The sequence below is a fragment of the Zootoca vivipara genome, chromosome 8 (assembly GCF_963506605.1).
Source record: "Zootoca vivipara chromosome 8, rZooViv1.1, whole genome shotgun sequence".
NCBI lineage: Eukaryota > Metazoa > Chordata > Lepidosauria > Squamata > Lacertidae > Zootoca > Zootoca vivipara.
Window position 1 is genome coordinate 67,037,328 of NC_083283.1, and position 20,750 is coordinate 67,058,077.

Sequence of the window (20,750 nt, forward strand, 5' to 3'; positions counted from 1 at the left end):
GGCAAATTTATATGGGAAGTGTTCCGTGAAGGTAGAATAATTTGAAGAGCCCTGGCATAACACAGTAGTATATTTCTGAAATATATACCACTGTATTAGAATTGTAACAAGGACTATTAATATTCTGATTGCAATGCACAGAACCTACAGTGCCATGACTGAAGGCAACAGGTCTGTTAACTAGATAAAATGTTTGCATTCAAAACGATGAATTTTGTAGAGCCAACTTCAAGATGTGCTTGACTGTCTCTTTGAATACTAGCTATGTTAATTTGTGGCTGTTGGGGTTTTCTTGTTTTGTTTTCTGCAGTATTTCAATTAGCTTAATGTAATTCTGTCTCCTCAACAGATTGTAATCCCCTTTGTTCTTGTGTCATGTGCCTTTGAAGCTGTTCAAGTCACAACGCAGCTATCATCAAAAAGGTACAGTAAACGCTTTTACCGAAGCAGCAGTTGCTTGGGGGTTCACTGGGGTGCACGGCGTAAACTGTCTGCAGCTATTTCTTTGTAAATCCCTGCAGTGAGTACAATTATTCTTCATTCACTGGGTTCAAGCTTTATCAAATTTCCGACTATTAAAAAAAAAGCTGGTAGTGACTTGAGTTCCTGTTTGCATCTATTTCACATACAGGGCTGGCCCTGCCATTCAACAGAGTGAAGCAATGGCTGGTTTTCAGTTGTTGTTGTTGTTGTTGTTGTTGTTGTTGTTGTAATATTACTACAAGGGAAGAGAAGATTTATTTGGGGGGCATTTGTTTCTGTGCCCCAGGCTGGAAAATGTCTTGGGCCAGCCCTGTTCCATGGATGCTGCATTTTAGGTATTACATTAAGACCTGCTCTGAGCTATAGATATGATACTTCCAGTCCACTACCATAATTGGTATTGCCTTTACAACATTATGCTCTTTGTCTTCTATATGCTACAACTGAGCACACCTCTTAAGTTATGCAAAGCAAAGAACAGTTCCATGTTTATTGAAGGTTCTTGCTGCTGTTGCTGCTATTGATCAGGTGAACCCATGGGTAGGCAAACTAAGGCCTGGGGGCTGGATCCGGCCCAATCGCCTTCTAAATCCAGCCTGCGGATGATCCGTGAATCAGCATGTTGTTACATGAGTAGAATGTGTGCTCTTATTTAAAATGCGCCTCTGGGTTATTTGTGGGGCATAGGAATTTGTTCATTTCCCCCCCTTCAAAATATAGTCCAGCCCCCCACAAGGTCTGAGGGACAGTGGACCGGCCCCCTGCTAAAAAAGTTTGCTGACCCTTGTGTGAACCCATAAACGATGAAGGTTCTATGGTTGACTTCCAACCGTCCTATTGTTGTGGTTGGCATCTGTCTGTCTCAAGAGACAACGGAGTGTGCCTCTGGGGGTGAAATCAAACCACTGCATTTGCAGCACCGAAGTGACTTCCCTGGGGCACAAGAACCTGGGCAGTGTGTATGCAGGTATTGGGCTGCCCAGATGACAAGACCCACCCACCCCCTTGGCCCCACTGATGTGGTCCAAAGGAGAGCAGAACAATACATTTGGCAGGAGTTGCCAAAGAAGGCTTCACAGCCTCATCCAACTATCTTAGGGACTCCACTCCAGACCACCCTATTAGTTGATGGGTATACATACCATATTTGCCTTTATGGGTCGCTGTTAAAAGTTTTACCAGTAATTTTAATGACATGATGGTATCCAGCTATGCATCTGCTTTGCAAAGCCAGCTAAGCTCGTAAACTAATCTGCAGGAACTGGATTTGTCAAATTTATACTGATCTTGTAAGGTATAATTAATTTACCAAGCCGACGCTTGGATCACGTGACCAGATTCTGCTTTTTTTCTTGGAGGGGAATCATTTGTTAGAAGCCACTGTAATAGTCTTGCTCGGTGCTATGGAATAGCACATTTTAATGAAATTTCACACTGTAACTGATAGTGCACTTCTAATTATAATTCTTTACAATTAAATTATTATTACAGTTAATGACCCATCTCCCTGCTACTAGGTCAGCTGTTTGCAGCGTTGTTTCAGTGCAAGTCGCTGGCAGAGCCAGTCATTAGCAATTTAGAGCGGCGTTCATGTGGCCTAATATTTCAATCACTTAATGAAAAATAAAGATAATGAAAAAGTCTTTAGCTGTATTTCACTTTGCTTGTTCATAGTCCATTTCATTCCCTGAAATGCGCTTTCCCAAACACAAATGATCTTGTATACAAAAGACTTAGATAACTAGTTTCTTGTGCCTCGAGGCTAAGTGGAACTCAACACTCAGCCATTCGTGAACTTGATGGAGGGTGTCACTATCAGTTATTGGGGCGCAGAAGAGAGCGGCTGCCTTATCAACCTGGAACAAATAAAAATGAAAAGGTTTAGTGAGGCCATTAAGAACTGCCTTGGTTCTCTTGGGAAATATTAAGAGTTGTGAACAAGAACTTGTCTCCCTGAGTGGTAGGGAGGCTGTAGCCAAGAGTCCTTTCTGAGAGGATTTGCAAGGGCTCCGGCTCAGTTGCTTATCAGTTGAACCACTAGAGCCGTTTTCAGTTGCAAATGAGAGATCTGAAAGTCAATAATAATAATAATTTTATTATTTGTACCCTACCCTTCCGACTGGGTTGCCCCAGACACTCTGGGCAGCTTCCAGCATATATAAAAACATAACAAAACATTAAAAAGCCTCCCTATGCAGGGCTGCCTTCAGATAATAATAATAATAATTAATAATAATAATAATCACCATCATTTTATTATTTATACCCTGCCCATCTGGCTGGGTTTCCCCAGCCTCTCTGGACGGCTTACAGCATATCTAAAAAGGTTGTATAGTTCTAAAGGTTATATAGTTACTCATCTCCTTGACATCTGATGGGAGGGCGTTGCCACAGGGTGGGTGCCACTACCGAGAAGGCCCTCTGCCTGGTTCCCTGTAGCTTCACTTCTCGCAGCGAGGGAACTGACAGAAAAATCTCAGAGCTGGACCTCAGTATCTGGGCTGACGTCAGGTACACAGGGCCTGAAGTCTGGCAAAATAATGCAAAGTGTTGCTCTGAAGCATTTCTAATATTTAACTTTTTGCCATCACATTTGTATCTTCCAAGGAACTCAGGGCAGTGTAGATAGGACTTTCCCCGCTCCTCTAAATACCCATAGCCTCACAAGTTCATTATTTATTATTATCGAATTTATATACCACCCTATACCCGGAGGTCTCAGGGACAAAATCAAAATATAAAACCACAAAATATATAATGAGGTAGGCCAGCTTAGGCCAAGAGATAGGAACTTATCCCAAGGTCACCCAATAGGTTTCACAAGCTCTATTGGGGGTTTTGAGCTAAATATCCCTAGTCCAAGTCAAACATTTCATCTGCTACATTAGGCTGGGTTCCTGGGTTCATTTTCTGACTTAATACAGCCCTTATTACATGCACTTACCTACCTGGAATTATAAGCATCGACTTCCAGCTAAGCTCAGCCACGTTTTTAAAGATATAAGCCTAAAGCTGCAGCAATAAAGTAAAATGTCTTGGGTTTGTTTGGTATCGTATAGTATAGTGCATCATGTGGGCCAGGATGGGGTTTTGTTTTGCCCAAAATAACTGATTTGGTAATGGCCACAGAACTCAGCTTTGTAAGAGGAGCTTTGCTTTCAACATACAGGTTTCTAATCCCTAAAGCTGTGGAAATCACCTTCACAGCAGGTGTGGCGAGTGGTTAGAGCCACCTTCACCAGCCAGGCTCCTTTCAGACCTTTTGGACTACAATTCCTATCATCCACAGCCTCCACAGCTGGAAGGCACCTGGCTGGCAAAGGCTGGATTCGAATGTTGGGCAAGGATTAGGAACCCCCCCCCCGTTTCTTACCTCGCAGGAGGGCTTTTGCGAGCATGAAATGTGGCAGGTAGTGAGGGAGAAAACGATTCACACAGCCTTGAGCTCCTTGGAGGAAATCTGGGATATTACTGGGGGAATAAACCTTGAAAAATGTGTGAGCAGTGCTTTGTGACATGTTGAAAATACGGAGAAGCTTAGCAGGGCCATCAGCCACGGGTTAAATCTCAGTGCTCTTCTGTTCCTCGTGAGCAGCAGATACAGAACGAAGAATTCAATAATTATTGTGGTTTCTTTTTTCTTTTAAACTTATTATGCCCTCAGCGCTGTCTTACATTTCTAGAAGCCACCTTGATAAAGCTCTGTCCTGAAAGGTGACTTATCAATACTGCCGTGAAATGGAATAACAAAGGCTTCCACATACCGTAATTCTCTCTGTGAGCAACTGTAGGGAAACTGCCTGCCTTTTTAAGTTTGCCTTAATACAGAATTTTGATCCCTCCTCCTTAGTTAGCCCAGAATATGCATATCCCTGGTAACCTAAGACACATAATTCCAAGAAAACAGATGAAAGGAGAACTGAACTGTACCTCTGTAACACTTTTTGTCATATTATTGGGATTCTATGAAGCTTTGTTGTTGCGCTGTTGAACTATGAATTATGGTCTTCCTCTGACACACACTCTCTCTCTTTTTTCTCCTCCTCCAGGCTTTTTCTCATTGTTCTTGTGATTTCAGACATCATGGCTTTGGTAAGCTACTGTCGGACATTCTGTACAAATAAGATCAAAACCCAGAGAGCTCTGCTAATTCAATCAAGAGAAATCTGAATTAGTTTCAGACTTCAAAGTTTCTGGAACTAGGGCAGGGAACTGAATTGAAACCCCACATAAATTGCAGATGGAAATCCCTCCCTCCTCCCCCCCCACAAACCCCCTTTTCACAATCCTTTGTACATCATCTAATGAATGCATCAGAAGAGACATCATCTTTATTACTTCAGTTCTTCCACAGAGCTATTTTTAAGTTAGCGGTGCTTGGTTTCCACGTATTTCATACTGAATGTTCAAGACTGTGAGTGAAAAGGGAACGCCAGCTGCACCTGGGTGCCCAGTTTAATTTTTCTTCCTTTTCTTCCCTGCCTTCAGAACAAAAGAAAAATATGTCATGGTCTTCCTTAATTTTTCAAGAGAGATGCCTGAATTACCAGACAGGAAGGGACACAAACACACACAAACACACACACACACACACACACACATGGGGGGAAAGCATATTTCAGTATGCATCCTGTAATTTCAGAACCACAATTTATTAAAATCAAAATTGCTCTCTTTTTTTAATAAAGGGGGAAACATGTCACGCAAATCTTCTCCGAAAGCCATTTTTGTTGGCTGTAACGCAATTTACACTTTATGACATGGCTCGAAGGGATGCGTCTCCAAAGCAGTAAGGGGAAGGGCCCGCTATTCTTCTGAGATCTTGCTTCCCACATCTCTTACCCTTCCCTGAGGACTTACTTGAAGTGACAACACCTTCTGCTTTTGTTATGTCACAACACCTCCTGCTTTTGTTGTGTCACTTACTTCATGGAGCTGCTGCCATCGAAGAAATGTATCTAAGTGCTAGACAGACAAGGCAGTCGTAATTTTAATTATAGAGCGGTTAACAAATGTGATTGGGGAAGGGGGAGTGTTAAAGAAAAATAATAACCTGCATTTCCAGCCTGGGTCCCATTCTGAGATGTTTTCTCTGTCCGTCGTAATAAATAAATTGCCAGAATTGCATGGGGAAATTGCCTGACCTGAATCAGTTCAGGTAATTCCATGTGTTTTCCAAGGCCCAAACTACACACTGCTAAAATCAAGGCAATTACTCCTTCATATATTGCCAATTCAGAACGGGATATTTATTGTGTTGTTGTTTTATGGGAGGAATTGTGGAAGTGACCATTTGGCAGTTAGAAAACGGCTCTGTAGCCCAGAGGCCTGGCTCAGCGTTGAGAAATGGTTTCGAGTCACGGTTAACAACGTTTTCCTCTAGGAATTTGCCGCGTGTAAAGTGTAATTAATTGTAAGAGATGTAAATAGTTTTATCATTTTGTTCTCATGGTGTCTTTTTTAGTGCCCTACTATATTTTTATGTTGTTAATTGCCTTGAACAGTGTTCTCGAAATGGCATTATTGCATTATTGCAAAGTATTTGTAGCCGCTGATGGGAGTCCCCTCACTACAGCCTTGGAAACAGAGCAGTCTTTGCTTCTTCCCCTAGTTATGCTGCAGGAGATGAGGCAGATCACACTGTACATGACTTTGGGTAGCTCCAGTGTGCATAGGGTTTTACGTTATTGGTGTAACCAGTAACCATTTAGAACATGATGCACGACACATTCCCACCTCTGCAAGCTGCAGCCAACAAATTGGGAGGGAGAACCTGGGTGTGATCACATTGTGGGCTCCCCCCCCCATTCTTTCTAGACATTGCTAGGGAGGTACAGGGAAGAGAACACAAGGTTGCTGGTCTCAGCAATAGCCATACACACATTGTAACAACTACAGTGGTACCTCTGGTTACGAACGATTCTGGTTACGCACACGTTGGGTTATGAGCTCTGCTAACCTGGAAGTGTTTGCTCCTGAGTGCGACCTTTGCCCCAGGATGCGAGCAGAAATCGCGCGCCGGAGGCACACACGCAGCAGGAGGCACCATTAGCGAAAGTGCGCCTCAGGTCGAGAACGGTTTCCGGTTATGAACGGACCTCCGGAACGGATTAAGTTCGTAACCGGAGGTGCCACTGTACCTTGGCTCAGAGACTTCATAGCACAATTTGAACCTAGCCATGTCCTCTTCAAGTCCACTTCCTTAATTACTTGTATCCTGACTTGTTTGTTGTCTGGTTAAACATTCTCTGATGAAGCCAGGTCACCTTTTACTTCAAGAATTAAATGCCCCCAAATGAATGCCTGAAACATATGTTTGAGTCTTGTGATTCTCATTGTGCAACGTTTATTTACCAAACAACATGGTGTTCTTTGTTTTTCTCTCTCACCTTAGCACTTCTTCTTTCTGGTTAAAGATTATGGAAGCTGGCTGGATATTGGAACAAGGTACAAAGCATTTACTTCCCCCACCCCTCCTCCTGCACTGCCTTTTCTTCCTCTTTAGCTGTAACACTGCCTCTAAAATAAACCCAACGATTAAGCTGTGTATTTCTTAGTTCAATCCCTATAGTTAAATGCTGTCTACAGATCAATCAAGGCAAGTGCTTCCATGCTGTTTCTACCATCTCCCTTCCTTGCCTATAAATGTGGGTGGTGATATATTTATTTATTAGGGTCCATTTCTTGCCTTGTTAAGTTGTTTAGTGTTTAACTGCTGTGAAACACTTTGCCTGATGTCCCTTCTCAGCCCAGGTCATCTTGAGAATTTTTATTTCCCATTATTCCCCTTCAGTCATTGTCTTAGAGTAAATACCATTTTTAACAGAATCAGAGGTATTCTCGCCACTCCCCCCAGGTTAATTGCTTCCTGTTTGGTTTTTTTTTTAAGTTCACAGAGAGGAGTTTGCTGAATGTTCACAAGGCTTCTGGTTCTGGGAATTGATTCCCCACCCCCCAATAAGTAAAAACAGAAAAGATTAGTTGGATGTGGAGTGTGTTGTTCACAATCAGGAGTAAAGACTCCTCACGACGTTGCCTTTTCATGCTTTTATTCAGTGCAAACTATTTACAGTGCAGAGTCAGTACTATGTACATGTTGTCAGTCTGGGTCAGAACCTCCGAATGGAGATTCCCGCGTTTTCCTCCAACAAAGTAGCCTGGGAACATTGAATCTCCGCCCCCGCCGCTTTTTGCGCAATTCCGGTGTTGGCGGGAGCGGTCTTCTGGTCGCGCTTTCCCTGCTTCCTACTTCCTCTCCTGAGCGGAGTCTTGGCTCTGCTACCCTACCTGAGCCATCCCCTCTACTTCCTGATTCCCCGCTTGAGACCTCCCCCTCCCCGCTCCCACTGGCGCTGGGAGAAGAGCTTGTGCTTAAGATGGGAGGGGGCTGTCTGTAGCTGCTCTCCCTCACATCCTTGTTCACTTTCTCCCAGAGGTGTTTTGCCCTGAGGGGGAGGACTACAGCCCCGGCTTCAGTGGTCATTTAGTTAGGTCCAGGACATGGAGGACAACATATAGAGGTTATTTCTAGTCAGGCCATCTGTATCACCTGCTCTACGCCTTTTGAGTTGTTTATCAGTTGGCAGCGCCTTTGGCGCACATTCCGCAGCTACGAAATGCTTTGGACCATTCTCCTCAAAACAGTTTTCTTAAGGTGCCATATAATTATTTTATTCAGTGAAGCCATTTCAGGAAACTGGCCTAAGCCCAGAAAACAACAGATACTCTTTCAGAAAGATTCTTTCCTACCATGATTTTATTTGGCGGTTGGAAAAAGGTCGGTGTTTGTTAAAAGGGGGGTGGGGAATCCCGTGATTGTGTGTGCGGTGAATTTTCCAGAACAGCTAATGACCTCACTACTTCCTTATTATATTTTATACAGTGTATTATTGCGGCATTTATAATCCGTAATATATTTCTCTCATTACTGAACAAGCCTGGCATTTTTCCCGCTTCTCAAAGTTCATAGATGAGGATGTTAAGTGATACCATACCTTGCTACCAATCTTAGTGGTACAGCTGAGTACAACAGCCAAGCCAATGCAAATTCCCCTCCCGTAAACCATAAATTCTCAACTGCCTCTTCAGATATAAGGACAGAAGTACATATCCCAATAAATATGGGGCTGTCTCATAGCGATTTCTCCTCTGTAATAGGTAGTAAAACTGATATACTGCCTGTTCTCACCATGTTGTGTGTTTCCCCAAACTTGCCAGCATCAGCCAGTGATAATGAACATGATGCGTTTATGACATAGGCAAAGGTTTGAGGGTGGGGTGGGGTGTTTTTTTTGCACATAACGGAAGACCAAAAAAAAAATGCCTCCATTCAGTGTCTTCCTATCCCATAGATATATCTTTCCAGCAAGTTCAATCCCACTGAATTATATACATTACTACTGACCTTCAGCCAAGGAAGAAGAAGTTGTATACAGTGGTACCTCGGTTTATGAACACAATTGGTTCTGTAGGTCTGTTCATAAACTGAAGCAACCTTTCCCATTGAAAGTAATGGAAAGTGGATTAATCCGTTCCAGACGGGTCCACGGAGTACTCAACCTGAAGCGTACTTAACCCGAAGCATGGGTGTAATTGGTTCCGGAAGTCTGTTCATAAACTGAAGCGTTCATAAACTGAAGTGAACTTTCCCATTGAAAGTAATGGAAAGTGGATTAATCCATTCCAGATGCGTCCGCTGCGTTCATAAACCGAAAATTTGTAAACCGAGGTGTTCATAAACTGAGGTTTCCCTGTATTAGACGTTATTGTAATTGTGAACTCCGTCAGATGTACAACATAAAAGGAAATCAAACCTTGCCAAGCTGTTATAACTAGATACTGCCTTTTTGTTCAGCAAATGTGGCTTTTTGTTTCCCTTTAAAATTACAGTGCTGCTCCTGCATGAAAACTAATTTTCCAAGCAAAGCTGCCTGCAGGCATTGCAGTACTGGTTGCTGATAGCCTCAGATATATTGGCAGGCTGCCATTATGTGATAACAAATGGAGTAGGAATTGCTTTTAATTGCATTCTATTTGTAGCATGATTTCTTTCCTTCAGCAGCGTTTTTGCTGAACATTTGTGTGTGTGTAACTAAATCTAGAGCAGCATATAAGGGAGGAACGAGTGCCACACAGTACCTATGACTCTCTCACTCCAGTCCTCTCCAGATGCATTGGTACTGGTTCACACTGTTCATCCACTGATGGCTGCAGCATTAAGTGATGAGTCGCGTGTGTGAGTGAGCCGTTGCAGATTAAACACTGCCGACAGAATGATCACATCTCAAAAATCATAGAATTGTAGAGTTGGAAGGGACCACGAGGGTCATCTAGTGCAATGCAGGAATCTTTTTGCCCAACGTGGGGCTCAAACCCACGACCCTGAGATTAAGAGTCTCCTGCTCTACCAACTGAGCTATCCCAGGGACAGATTTTGTTTCAGGCAGCTGGTGCCAACCCAGCACTCGCCTGTACTCCACTCAGCTGCCTCCTACATCCCCCCAAATAGGTCTGACTTCTCACTTAGAGAAAGGCCAACTAGCACCGTCAGTAACACACACGCATCCTGTGGCAGAGAAAGGTAAAGGACCCCTGACCATTAAGTCCATTCGCGAACGGCTCTCGGGTTGCAGCGTTCATCTTGCTTTACAGGCCGAGGGAGCTGGCATTTGTACGCAGACAGTTTTTCCGGGTCATGTGGCCAGCATGACTGAGCCGCTTCTGGGGAAACCAGAGCAGCGCACGGAAACACCGCTTACGTTCCCAGCAGAGCGGTACCTATTTATCTGCTTGCACTTTGGCATGCTTTCAAACGGCTAGGTTGGCAGGAGCTGGGACCGAGTAATGGGAGCTCACCCTGTCGCGGGGATTCGAACCACCGACCTTCCGATCGGCAAACCCTAGGCTCAGTGGTTTAGACCACAGTGCCACCCGCGTCCCTTCATGGCAGAGAAGGGAAAGCAATTTCGCTGCAAACCACATCAAGGTTATCATCATCCAAGGTGTCACAAGGCAGCGGGAGTTCTGCCACTCACTTTTGAATGATTGCGCGTCATAAGAAATCGTAGAATTGTTGGAAGGGACCATGAAGGTCATCCAGTTCAATGCAGGAATCTCTTTGCCCAATATGGGGCTTGAACCCTCAACTTTGAGATTCAGACTCTCATGCTGTACCAACTGAGCTCTCCTGCAGGCATCTCTGCAAATGCAGCATTTTTCACTGGAACCAATTCATGCTTTTAGCTGTAGATCGTCATCAAATGATATGTGCAACAGCTCTTACAAGAGTTTTGTTGGGTGGCAGTTTCAAAGGTGGGACGTTGAAGAAAGCAAAGTGAGGTTTGTTGTTTACTGGCCATTTCTTATTTGGATTAATTGATTGTGTGTTTTGTTGCCCCATTTTTCCCACCCATTACCTACTTTTCCCGTTCAGTGCCATGTTTTTAGTAGTCACTCCTCCCTCTGCAATGTTTACTCCAAAAACTTCCAATACTTATCCATCCATCCTGCCTTTCATCAAAATGACCTTGGTGCAGGTGACAATTCAGGATACAATAAAAGCCAGAGAAGATGCATTCAATTAAAAAAGTAAAACAATACAGTATATCTCCCCATCTGTTCCAGCACAAGCCCTATAAAAAAATCCTTGAAGTGCCTAGCATAATATAAACATCTGCAGCTAGCACCGAAAGACAGATAATATGGGTGCCAGCCAAGACTTTAAGGGGGAGAGTATTCTAAAGTTGATGTTCTAGTGCCAAGAAGACCCTCTGGTGGGTCACAACTCTTCTGATCTCATGGAGTGGGGAGTATGGTCCTAAGCAACTCGGGGGTTAAGACTTCAAAACCTACACCTTGCATTGATCTTGGTGGTGATCAGGCAGCCAGTGCAGATCTTTAGGGACAAATGTAACATGGTCCTGGGCAGAAAGCTTGATCAGCAGCAGTTTTGCAGTCTTTGAACGATCTTCAAGAGTAGCCCTACATAAACGCTCATAAATGTACAAGGCAAACACATACATAAGTATATAAACCACATGTTTGAAATAGTACAGGAGAGCAAGCCATTTTGACTCTCCCAAACCATTTTGACCTCAAATATTTCTCTGCAAGGAGGAAGCAAATTAGAAAGCCTCTCCATTGTCTTTTGCTTACCTGTCTTAAGGGCGTATTTTGTGTATGAATAGGGTGATCCTGTGACCTGGATTCAGGAACTAAAAGTATTCACCATCACAAAAGAATGGCCAGGCTGCCCAGGTAAAGCAATCAGTGACCATTAACAGATATCCTGGCAGACCGCCTCCTTCTGTGATGTATGTATGATGTTTTTTTGGGGTGGTCTTGAGCTACAGGGCAGGCAATTTCAAAAGTCTATATAAGGGCCTGCGCACCATTGTTCTGGGTTCCTACTCCCTCCTGCATGTGGTGAGTGAGCACCCTGTTGCAACAGTTAATAAAGATCAGGCTTACTAGCTGCCTTGATTCTCAATATTCTCTGGTTGGCCTCTGTTGTTTTCTCCTACCAATAGGGAACCCACTGAAGGACTCTATACGGGCTTTTGGATACCCCATAAGGGAAAAGGAGCAGGTTTCTTCTATAACAAGACCAAGTGTCCCATCACTTGAGCCTGGCTAACAATAACCAGGCTATTCCTGCCCAATAACAGCCAGAACTGGAAAAGGGGACTTCACGTCACTTTGGGCTTCAAGTGATTGCCTGAAATCCAGGGCCACCACCCCTAGATTACAGACCTGATCGTTTAAGGGGGTGCACCTCCACCCAGAACAGGCTGCTTTCATTTTTTTCTGGATTTGGGAGCCATCAAACCAGAGCACCTTCATGTTGTCAGGATTCATTTTTGCTTTATTGGCCCTAATCTGACTTGTTTCCATTGCAACAGAGGGCACACAGACTCTTCCACTCCTGGCTTTTTAAAAAATATTTTTGTGTTAGGGCTGATTTACTTCCCTCTTCTCTGCAGCCACTTTATATAACAGTAGTTCTTGCAGGGAGGGAATGGCTGCCCTGTGGGCAGCTGCAGTTCCACACATGCACAGAATTTTCACTTGCACCCTGCACTAATCAGAAGACGTAGAAACATCTGCCACCTGTATTTCCTTAGTGTGCATGTGTGAGATACCGGTAGTATCAAAGAACTCCCACCCCACCCCCCTTGACTTCACAGTCTCCTTGTTATGTCAACATTCTGGTCCACTGAGAAGGCTGAAATCCAGTGAGTATTACACAGGCTTTCTCACTTCCCCTTTGAACATAGTTTCTTAAACCACATTGCAGGGGCTTTTCAGGTGGCTCAGCTGTTTTTGTTCTCTTATTTCATTTCAAAGCAGTTACTTACAAGTGTCGCCCTCCTCTTTGCAACATGCACGATTTATAAAGTTCCCCATTCTTCTATGCGTACCCACAACTTTTTTTCAATAGACATTTAAATCTTGTTGTTATTATTTTTTCCTCTCTTCCCTTGCCTTCCTTTTGTCAGACAGTAAATACTTTTTGTTAATTGTCAAAATTAAAACCTGGCAGATGTTGCGCGAATGATGGGTTGGATCTAAACTCAGCTAGGCTGACAGTAGGATCAGGTCTAATCTAAACATGACAGAGTCTGGCTCCAGCCTTTACCTGGCACCTAGCAGTAGTCCTGTATTTCCAGAGCATCTTCTGTAGGCGTCCGGGAACAGCTCATCCTTTTTTTGTAATGAGAAGATAACAAAAAATGTGAAAGCCACATCTTGGGGGTTTCCCGACCAGGGCCGTCTTACCCATTAGGGTTAGTGGCGCCCTGCACCATGGCGCCCGCCCATCAGGGGGGCCTAGTAGCGGAAGTCCAGGACCAACTGGGAACAGCTACGAGGGCATGCTGGGTGGCAGCGGCTCTTCCTACGGCCAGCTGCGCTCTCTCACTTCCTGCCTGGGAGAGGACTGCTGAGAAAGCCTGCGCAGCAAGCGAGCCTCGAGCTGCCCAGTGCAGGGAGTGTGGAGGACGGGGAGAGGGAGGACGGGCGAGATCGCCCCCCGCCCCTTCTGCACTACAGCGCCGGATATGCTTCAGACGGCCCTGTTCCCTACCACCAAATTTAAGGAAGTTATGGCTTATTAAGGTGTCATTAAAATGTTACACTAGTGCTATGGGGTGTGCGTGAAACACTGGATGATCCCACAATAGGGGGTTCCAAGTTGCATGAGTATTTCCTATAGAAGTGGACACACATAATGTGGTTGCTAGCCTTTAAATAGGGGAAGTACCTCCCATGGCACCAGTGTGACATGTAAAATGTCCCAATTTGTGTGCTCTGTAGTACACAAGCAGTTCAGTGCCATATCCAACAGCCTTTTACTTTCCCAACTTGGTGAGCCAGGTGTTTATTTTCTCTTTGGTGCGATGAAGGTGGTCATCTTGCATTGAACCCAAGTGAAATTCTCACTCCAGAAAGAGAGTCAGTGCCTAACTGCATAATTCAAGCTTCTCATTTCATGTGAATTAACAACCCTGAAGACTTAATATCTAAAAGTCTAAAATGGTGTTTCATGTGTATCTTTTGAATGAGGAATCCCGCAATGGGAATCGGAAAGTGTTTAAACTTCCAGGAAAGGTGGTTCTGTGATGCAGTAACCAGCCTTCTCAAATCCCACTGATGCTCGTCCTGCAGTCCTGACTTAATGTGAGCAATCTCAAAACCACGCTGGGTCCTTTGTCCTGGTTAGCATCTCCATTTGCAAGCTTTAATTGCCGTTCGAGGACCCGCCCCCGCGATAAATAAAGACACAGTGACACATGGTATTAGGGTTAATGGGTAGAATAAGGCCACAACTTTATTGGTTAAAGCAAATGAGAGGTATTGGCTTAGGCATTGGACTCCCTAGCAAGCGTGACTCCACCCCACTCGGCGGTGACCCCATGGACCCATGACCCCATGGACCCTAGCACGCCAGGCACTCCTGTCTTGCACTGCCTCCCGCAGTTTGGTCAAACTCATGTTCGTAGCTTCGAGAACACTGTCCAACCATCTTGTCCTCTGTCGTCCCCTTCTCCTAGTGCTCTCAATCTTTCCCAACATCAGGGTCTTTTCCAAGGATTCTTCTCTTCTCATGAGGTGGCCAAAGTATTGGAGCCTCAGCTTCACGATCTGTCCTTCCAGGGAGCACTCAGGGCTGATTTCCTTAAGAATGGATAGGTTTGATCTTCTAGCAGTCCATGGGACTCTCAAGAGTCTCCTCCAGCACCATAATTCAAAATGCCATATTCCAATGCCTACCGCCAAATACCGAAGAAGTTGTGACGAATTGCTACGAGGTAGGCGAAAAAACCAAGAGGCCGGTGCCAATTAGCCAATTGGATAAAAAACTCCTACCAGGACCCTTTGGGCAACCAAAGGCGACCAACCGAAGTCCATAGCAAGGTCAAAGCAAACATCCTAACTAAGGGAAGACCTAAAGGGTGGGTGGGTGGGAGATCCGATGAGGTGCAGGGGCGAAAAGGGGCGATCTGGAGCCTGCCGTGCTTTTTTAAAGACCTGTTAGCCCCGCCCCCCAGCTGGCCCTATTGGCCAGCCCTGAGCGCGGCAGGTAAAGGTGGAGCAGGGGGCCGGACCCGCCCCCTGCTCGCTGCGTAGAGCGGGTCCCGCCCACAAATTCCCCCCTCTCTGAAGAGGAGGGATCTTAGCATGAGGGTAATGTATTGTCCAGGCTCTGCTAAGCAGCTGTAGCTCAGCCGTAGAAGGAATGCTTTGTATATATGCAGCCCAGATTCAATCCCTATTCTTGAATGCAATTATTTGCCATTCCAAATAGTTCTCTTCCTCTTTTAAGGTTCAGAATTGTTGCTCTCGGTAAAAGGTGGATATCGGCAATAGATTTTCACAAATTTAAAATTCCCGTTAACAGAAGAAACTCATTCTCTCCATTCATTTGGGAGGCCCAAGATTCTTACAGTTTGGATCAGCTTAAAGTCTACAGGCATCTTGCTTTCACTGTTAACGCCATCTCTTTTTGTAAAGACAGTTGGATAAATTGAACACTTGAATCTATAGCACACCACATTTTCTCACAACTAGTGTGGCAGGTTTAACAAATTTTAATAGATGTTTGCTTCAGCTTGTGGTCCATCTCTGACACCCGTTGTCTTCGTAGCATTTCCTGCTACAGTTTTCAATTTTGTGTTCCGTTTTGGCAAATTTAGCCATTAAGTACGATTGACTTGCATCCAGCACTTGCAAAAAAAAAGGGAAAAAAGGAAAGCAGGTTTCACAACTGGCCTTTCCCTTTCCCTCTGCCCCCATGCACCCACTTTTAAGTCCCAGAAAGCCTCTCCAGATGTGTCTATATGTCCTGTTTAGCATGGGCTGTGCTGCACAGAACTGCAGTGCTAGGTGAAATCGCTTGAAATCAGATGGAGAGGTCTTTCTGCAGTTCTGGAATAGAGTTCTAGACATAAGATGGAATGAACAAGAAAGGGTGGAGTTGTTTTAATTTATGATTTAAAGTAATAAACCGCAATTACTACTTTCTGAGTCCATTTCAATGCTAAACGCCGAATAATCAACACAGTCAATTATGAGTAGAATAGCTATTTGTTATTGGACTTGGGAGTCTCAGTGGTGTGCCTGGCATTTAACAGAATTCTCCTGAAGACAACAGATATTTTCCATTGACTGAGTAGATTCTCTAGAGCTGTGTAGTCTGAACTTCTGGCTCCCTATGAGCGAACAAACTATGAAGTCATGAACTCCTTTTAATTATTCAAAGTAATTAAAATTTCATCCAAGTTCTCAAAGGATAAAAACACTAATTAGAATATTCATCAAAGGATCTGCATTTTTTAAAACAAACAAACACACACACACACACACAAGAAAAAACCCCATTGATTTGTAAATGTAGAGAGTTGTGCTTTCCCCCTGGTTGGCAGCTTGTGCTTTGGGGAGGTGATGAAGGCTAAGATGCAATTCTGAGTATAAAACTCCGTAGAAAGCTTTGAACAAAAATCCAGCCACAATTATCTTCTCTTTTAAAAAAGAATTCAGTCTAACCAGCTGGGTTGCAAGATTAGCTTTTTCTCCCAAGACAGGCTCACGTTATCAGTTCATTGTAAGCATTCCTGTGAACTGCAAAGTCCAAAGGGTGCTGACCAGGCTGTTCAAGCAATGCCTTCTGCACTTTGACAAGCCAGGTTGAATATTATCAGCCTCTGAACTTGCACCTTCTCTGTGGAATTGGAGTGATGGCAGCAGTAGGTAGTGGCAGCAGCTAGCAGTTCAATGGGCTGCTTCTTTTTAGCTGTAACTGAGGGGAGGGAGGGAGCTCCATAGTTTTCTTAAAGAACAATGCAGCTCATCGGCTAAAAGTTCAGCTAGCGAGTTCTTCTCATGCTTGATTAGTTTGCCAGTGATTTGGATCAACTCTCATGAGGCCACCAAGCGTCCTAACTAATAATATGGGAGCTAATAAAAAAAATTCCTTCAGTAGCACCTTAAAGACCAACTAAGTTTTTATTTTGGTATGAGCTTTCGTGTGCATGCACACTTCTTCAGATCTTCGTATCTGAAGAAGTGTGCATGCACACGAAAGCTCATACCAAAATAAAAACTTAGTTGGTCTTTAAGGTGCTACTGAAGGAATTTTTTTTATTTTACTTCGATCCAGACCAACACGGCTACCTACCTGTAATGGGAGCTAATGTTCTTGTTTCATTCTGGTCAGTATTCCAACTTCTCCCATTAGTGACTATCTACTTCAAGGAACTGTGTTTATTCCACATCTTAACCATTAGGTAATCTGCCTTTTCTCTAGGAGGACAGAGAACTGCTTATAAGCATATATTGGCATTAATGTCCTAAACTGGTGTTGGCTTACTTTAGGGAGTTGGAAGGGACCCCCAAGGGTCATGTATTGCCACCCCCTGCAATTCAGGCATCTCAACTAAATCACACATGACGGATGGCCATCCAACCTCTGCTTAAAAACCACCAAGATCATTAAACTCTCACGTGTTAATGGAGTGCACTTCCTTCCTGTCTGTTGAATCAGAGTTGGAAGGGACCCTGAAGACCGTCTTAGTCCAACGCCGTGCAATGCAGGAATATGCTGCTGTCCCATATGGGGATCGAACCTGCAGCCTTGGTGTTATCAGCACCACGCTCTAGCCAACTGAGCTATCCAGGCTAAGTCTGTATTGCTAAGGCCAGTGATGAGCACAGCTAATAAACAGATGCTTATTACCGAACATCCTGTTTAGGAGAGCAACCAAGATTGTGTCCCTCTAATGTTGTCGGTAAACTTTGTTTCCTCTTGTTGATTTAAAATCTGTTCCTTTCTCACCTATAATTTTCTCTCTGTTGCAGCATTAGCCATTATGTCGTTGCAATGTCTTTCACCATCTTCCTGCTGCTTTTGAGTGGAGTGGCTCAGCTGCTCACTACGAAGAGACTGGCACTTTGGAAAGAAGCTAAGCACCATTCCTTGTGACGAATGGGGTTGAGACGTCCATATCGTTGGAAACTGCATCCTCCCTGAGTGACAGGTGGAGTTATGAGACTGGCTGCCAGAAACACCTAAAGAACTCGATGCAACAACACCTCGACCAGCTCTTTTCCCTTTGGAATCGTACCTTGTCTCTCTCCTCCCCCCCCCCCTTTTTAAAAGAAGAGGGAAAGAGACACAGCCACGAGTCTCTTGCCAAAAACTGAATATATGGTCCGCTTCAATGCTGGAAGATGAGTGCTGTGTATGATTTTTTCCAGGGAGATTCAAATGGATGACAAGGAAATAAACTGGCTCTGTAACTGGGCCCAAAAGGCATAGGAGAGCGATCCCAAGGCCTACAGAATATTGCCCTTTGTCCACAGTCTGCTTCTGGACCAAATCTTGGACTGGTCAGCATGCTTTGAATTTTTTTAGTGGCTATTTCTCACTTCTGATGTTTTAAGATCAAATTTAGAGGCTTGTGTATAATGGGAGGAGACTAAAACTTGAATTTTGCTACCTTTAAAAACAAACAAACCCCAAAACACATGGGTTGTATGTGCGAGTGTGTGTGAGAGAGAGATGAATTAATTCCAGTTTTAAAAGAAGATGCTGCAGATTACTTTTTCTATGATCAATTTTATAGGATTCTCTCTCGGCTCAAACTGAAGCTTAAATAAAAGGAGGAGGAGGAACAACGACAAAAGAGAGTTCATTTGTCATAATCTCAGCAACAGCCCTGTGAGCCAAGTTAGGCTAAAGGACAGTGACTTGCCCAAGGCCACCTTAAGGAGCTGCAGATCTGAGCAGAGATTGAAACCCAGCCCCCCAGCCCCCAATTCAAGCTCTGTTCATTACACTGAGAAACATGTGCCGTCTTAAATAGAACTGGCAAGCTGTTAAAGCTCCGGAGAATGAAAAGCTTTTGCATTTGGAATCCCACTTCACTTGGTAACCAAACCTAGGAAGCTGTATCGCATACTGGAATTCACAATGCCAGCAGGCTGAGAAATGGTATATATTTTGCACCTAATGCTTTCATGGGTAACTGCTCATATAAACACTTTGCCATCAGCTTGTACACAATGCCCCCGTTGGACAGTAGGAGCATTTTTGTGCCTCAGCTCAACTTGCTCTTATTTTAGTGCAGGTTGGTGTGATCCTATACCTGAATACTCAGAAGTAAGTCCTCATTGAGTTCAATGGGACCTGCTTGCAGACAAGTGGGTGTTGCAGTAGGAATCTTAGAACGCATCTGTATCTTGCTTTCTGTGTCTAGACCCATTTGCTTTCGCTGCGATGAACGAGTTGTGGGTATTCTTATTTAATTTCTGTGCTGCTTAAAGCCAAAATAGCTATTTACCAAGTACAGTGGTACCTCTAGATCAGTCATCCCCAAACTTCGGCCCTCCAGATGTTTTGGACTACAATTCCCATCATCCCTGACCAGCTCTAGACACACACACCTCTGGTTGCGTATCTTTCAGGATGCGAACGCGGCAAACCCGGAAGTATTTTTCTGGTTTTGCGCCATGCGCATGCGCAGAAGTGGCACCTCCAGTTGCGAATTCCTTGGAATGCAGCCGGAGCTCTGGAACAGATCCCGTTCACAACTGGGGGTACCACTGTATAAAAATCTGTTATGCAGACGTTAAAATATCCCGAATCAAAATGCACAATAAAACAATCCGATTTAAGACACAGCTATTAAAATGAACAGGTGGCCCAAGTTCAAGCAATCAAAGGAATGCCTCTGTTATATGATTTCAATCTGTCTTGGACATATGATATATGGAAATACTGTTATATTATAAATGCACATTCACCTAACCAATCACAGCAGATGGCAGAGTCATCTGTACAAATAGAGACTGTAGGAATGGTAGCCTGCCATAGGTCTGAGAAAGCAAGTATATATAAAATCCATGAAGCACGCATGCCATGCCGGCTGCCAGTATTGGAGCATGCCTGCAAGGGATTCATTCTGTACCGCTCTAGCCCCTTGGCTATGTGGCATTAAAGCCATGTCACTACAGCTGTGGAACCCAGTCATCCCAGTAGAAATGTTAGCGCTGCAAAACTGGATGCAGACATCCATCTGCTTGTCAGTTACCATCAATCACTTTATCATGGGAGAGCGATCATTGCCATGTTATTTAAGCCGCTGAACAGCAACAAAGCAATTGGAACAAAGTCTTCTAAAATGGTGGCTGCTAACCCATCTCTCCAGTTAACGCTTGATACCAAGCTGCAGCATACCACAAACTATTCAAAATTATAATAAAGCAGTTGACATGTTTGAATACCAGCATTATGAGTGTCCTTGGGCGGATCGACACTTGTCATTTATAACATTAAAAATGTTATTAAAACGTGACACCAGAGGGTGCTGCAGAGCAGCGAGCTGCTGGCAATGGGAAACTGCCATTAAACGTTCTAAACATTATTCTATATAACGTTCTATAAGATCCTTATAGATCCAGCCCTGAATAGATAGGACCCAGAAATATAACTCCACAGAAGAAGATCCTATTTCCTACCTAAAATAAATATAATTTTTTTCTGTAAATGTGTGTGTTTGTCGTAACCATTTGGATTTCTGGCAAATATGTATGTAGGAAACTAGTATATGAAAATAATAATCCAAAACGGTGTTTTTTTTAGCCAGAACACACCAAAACTCAGGTCCAGCACCTCTCAGGTGGGTGCCATGGTAAGTTCCAGCACCTCTTTTTCTAGAAAAATAGTACTGGGTACATAAGAGGTTTGACATGAACAGTGACATTGATGC

At 44.0% G+C, this 20,750-nt stretch overlaps 1 protein-coding gene across 8 annotated transcripts in view; it reads left to right on the top strand.

Moving 5' to 3' along the window:
- The window catches only part of PIGN (phosphatidylinositol glycan anchor biosynthesis class N), an 86,085-nt gene extending 65,557 nt beyond the window's left edge, over positions 1-20,528 (top strand). For all 8 annotated transcript variants that reach the window (XM_035124683.2, XM_035124686.2, XM_060278026.1 and 5 more), the window contains 4 exons: positions 350-423; positions 4,533-4,575; positions 6,878-6,930; positions 17,839-20,528. In XM_035124683.2, the coding sequence (XP_034980574.2) occupies positions 350-423; positions 4,533-4,575; positions 6,878-6,930; positions 17,839-17,962 (294 nt within the window). In that variant the 3' untranslated portion in view covers positions 17,963-20,528. The remainder of the gene's footprint in view (positions 1-349; positions 424-4,532; positions 4,576-6,877; positions 6,931-17,838) is intronic.
- Positions 20,529-20,750: the final 222 nt, after the last annotated feature.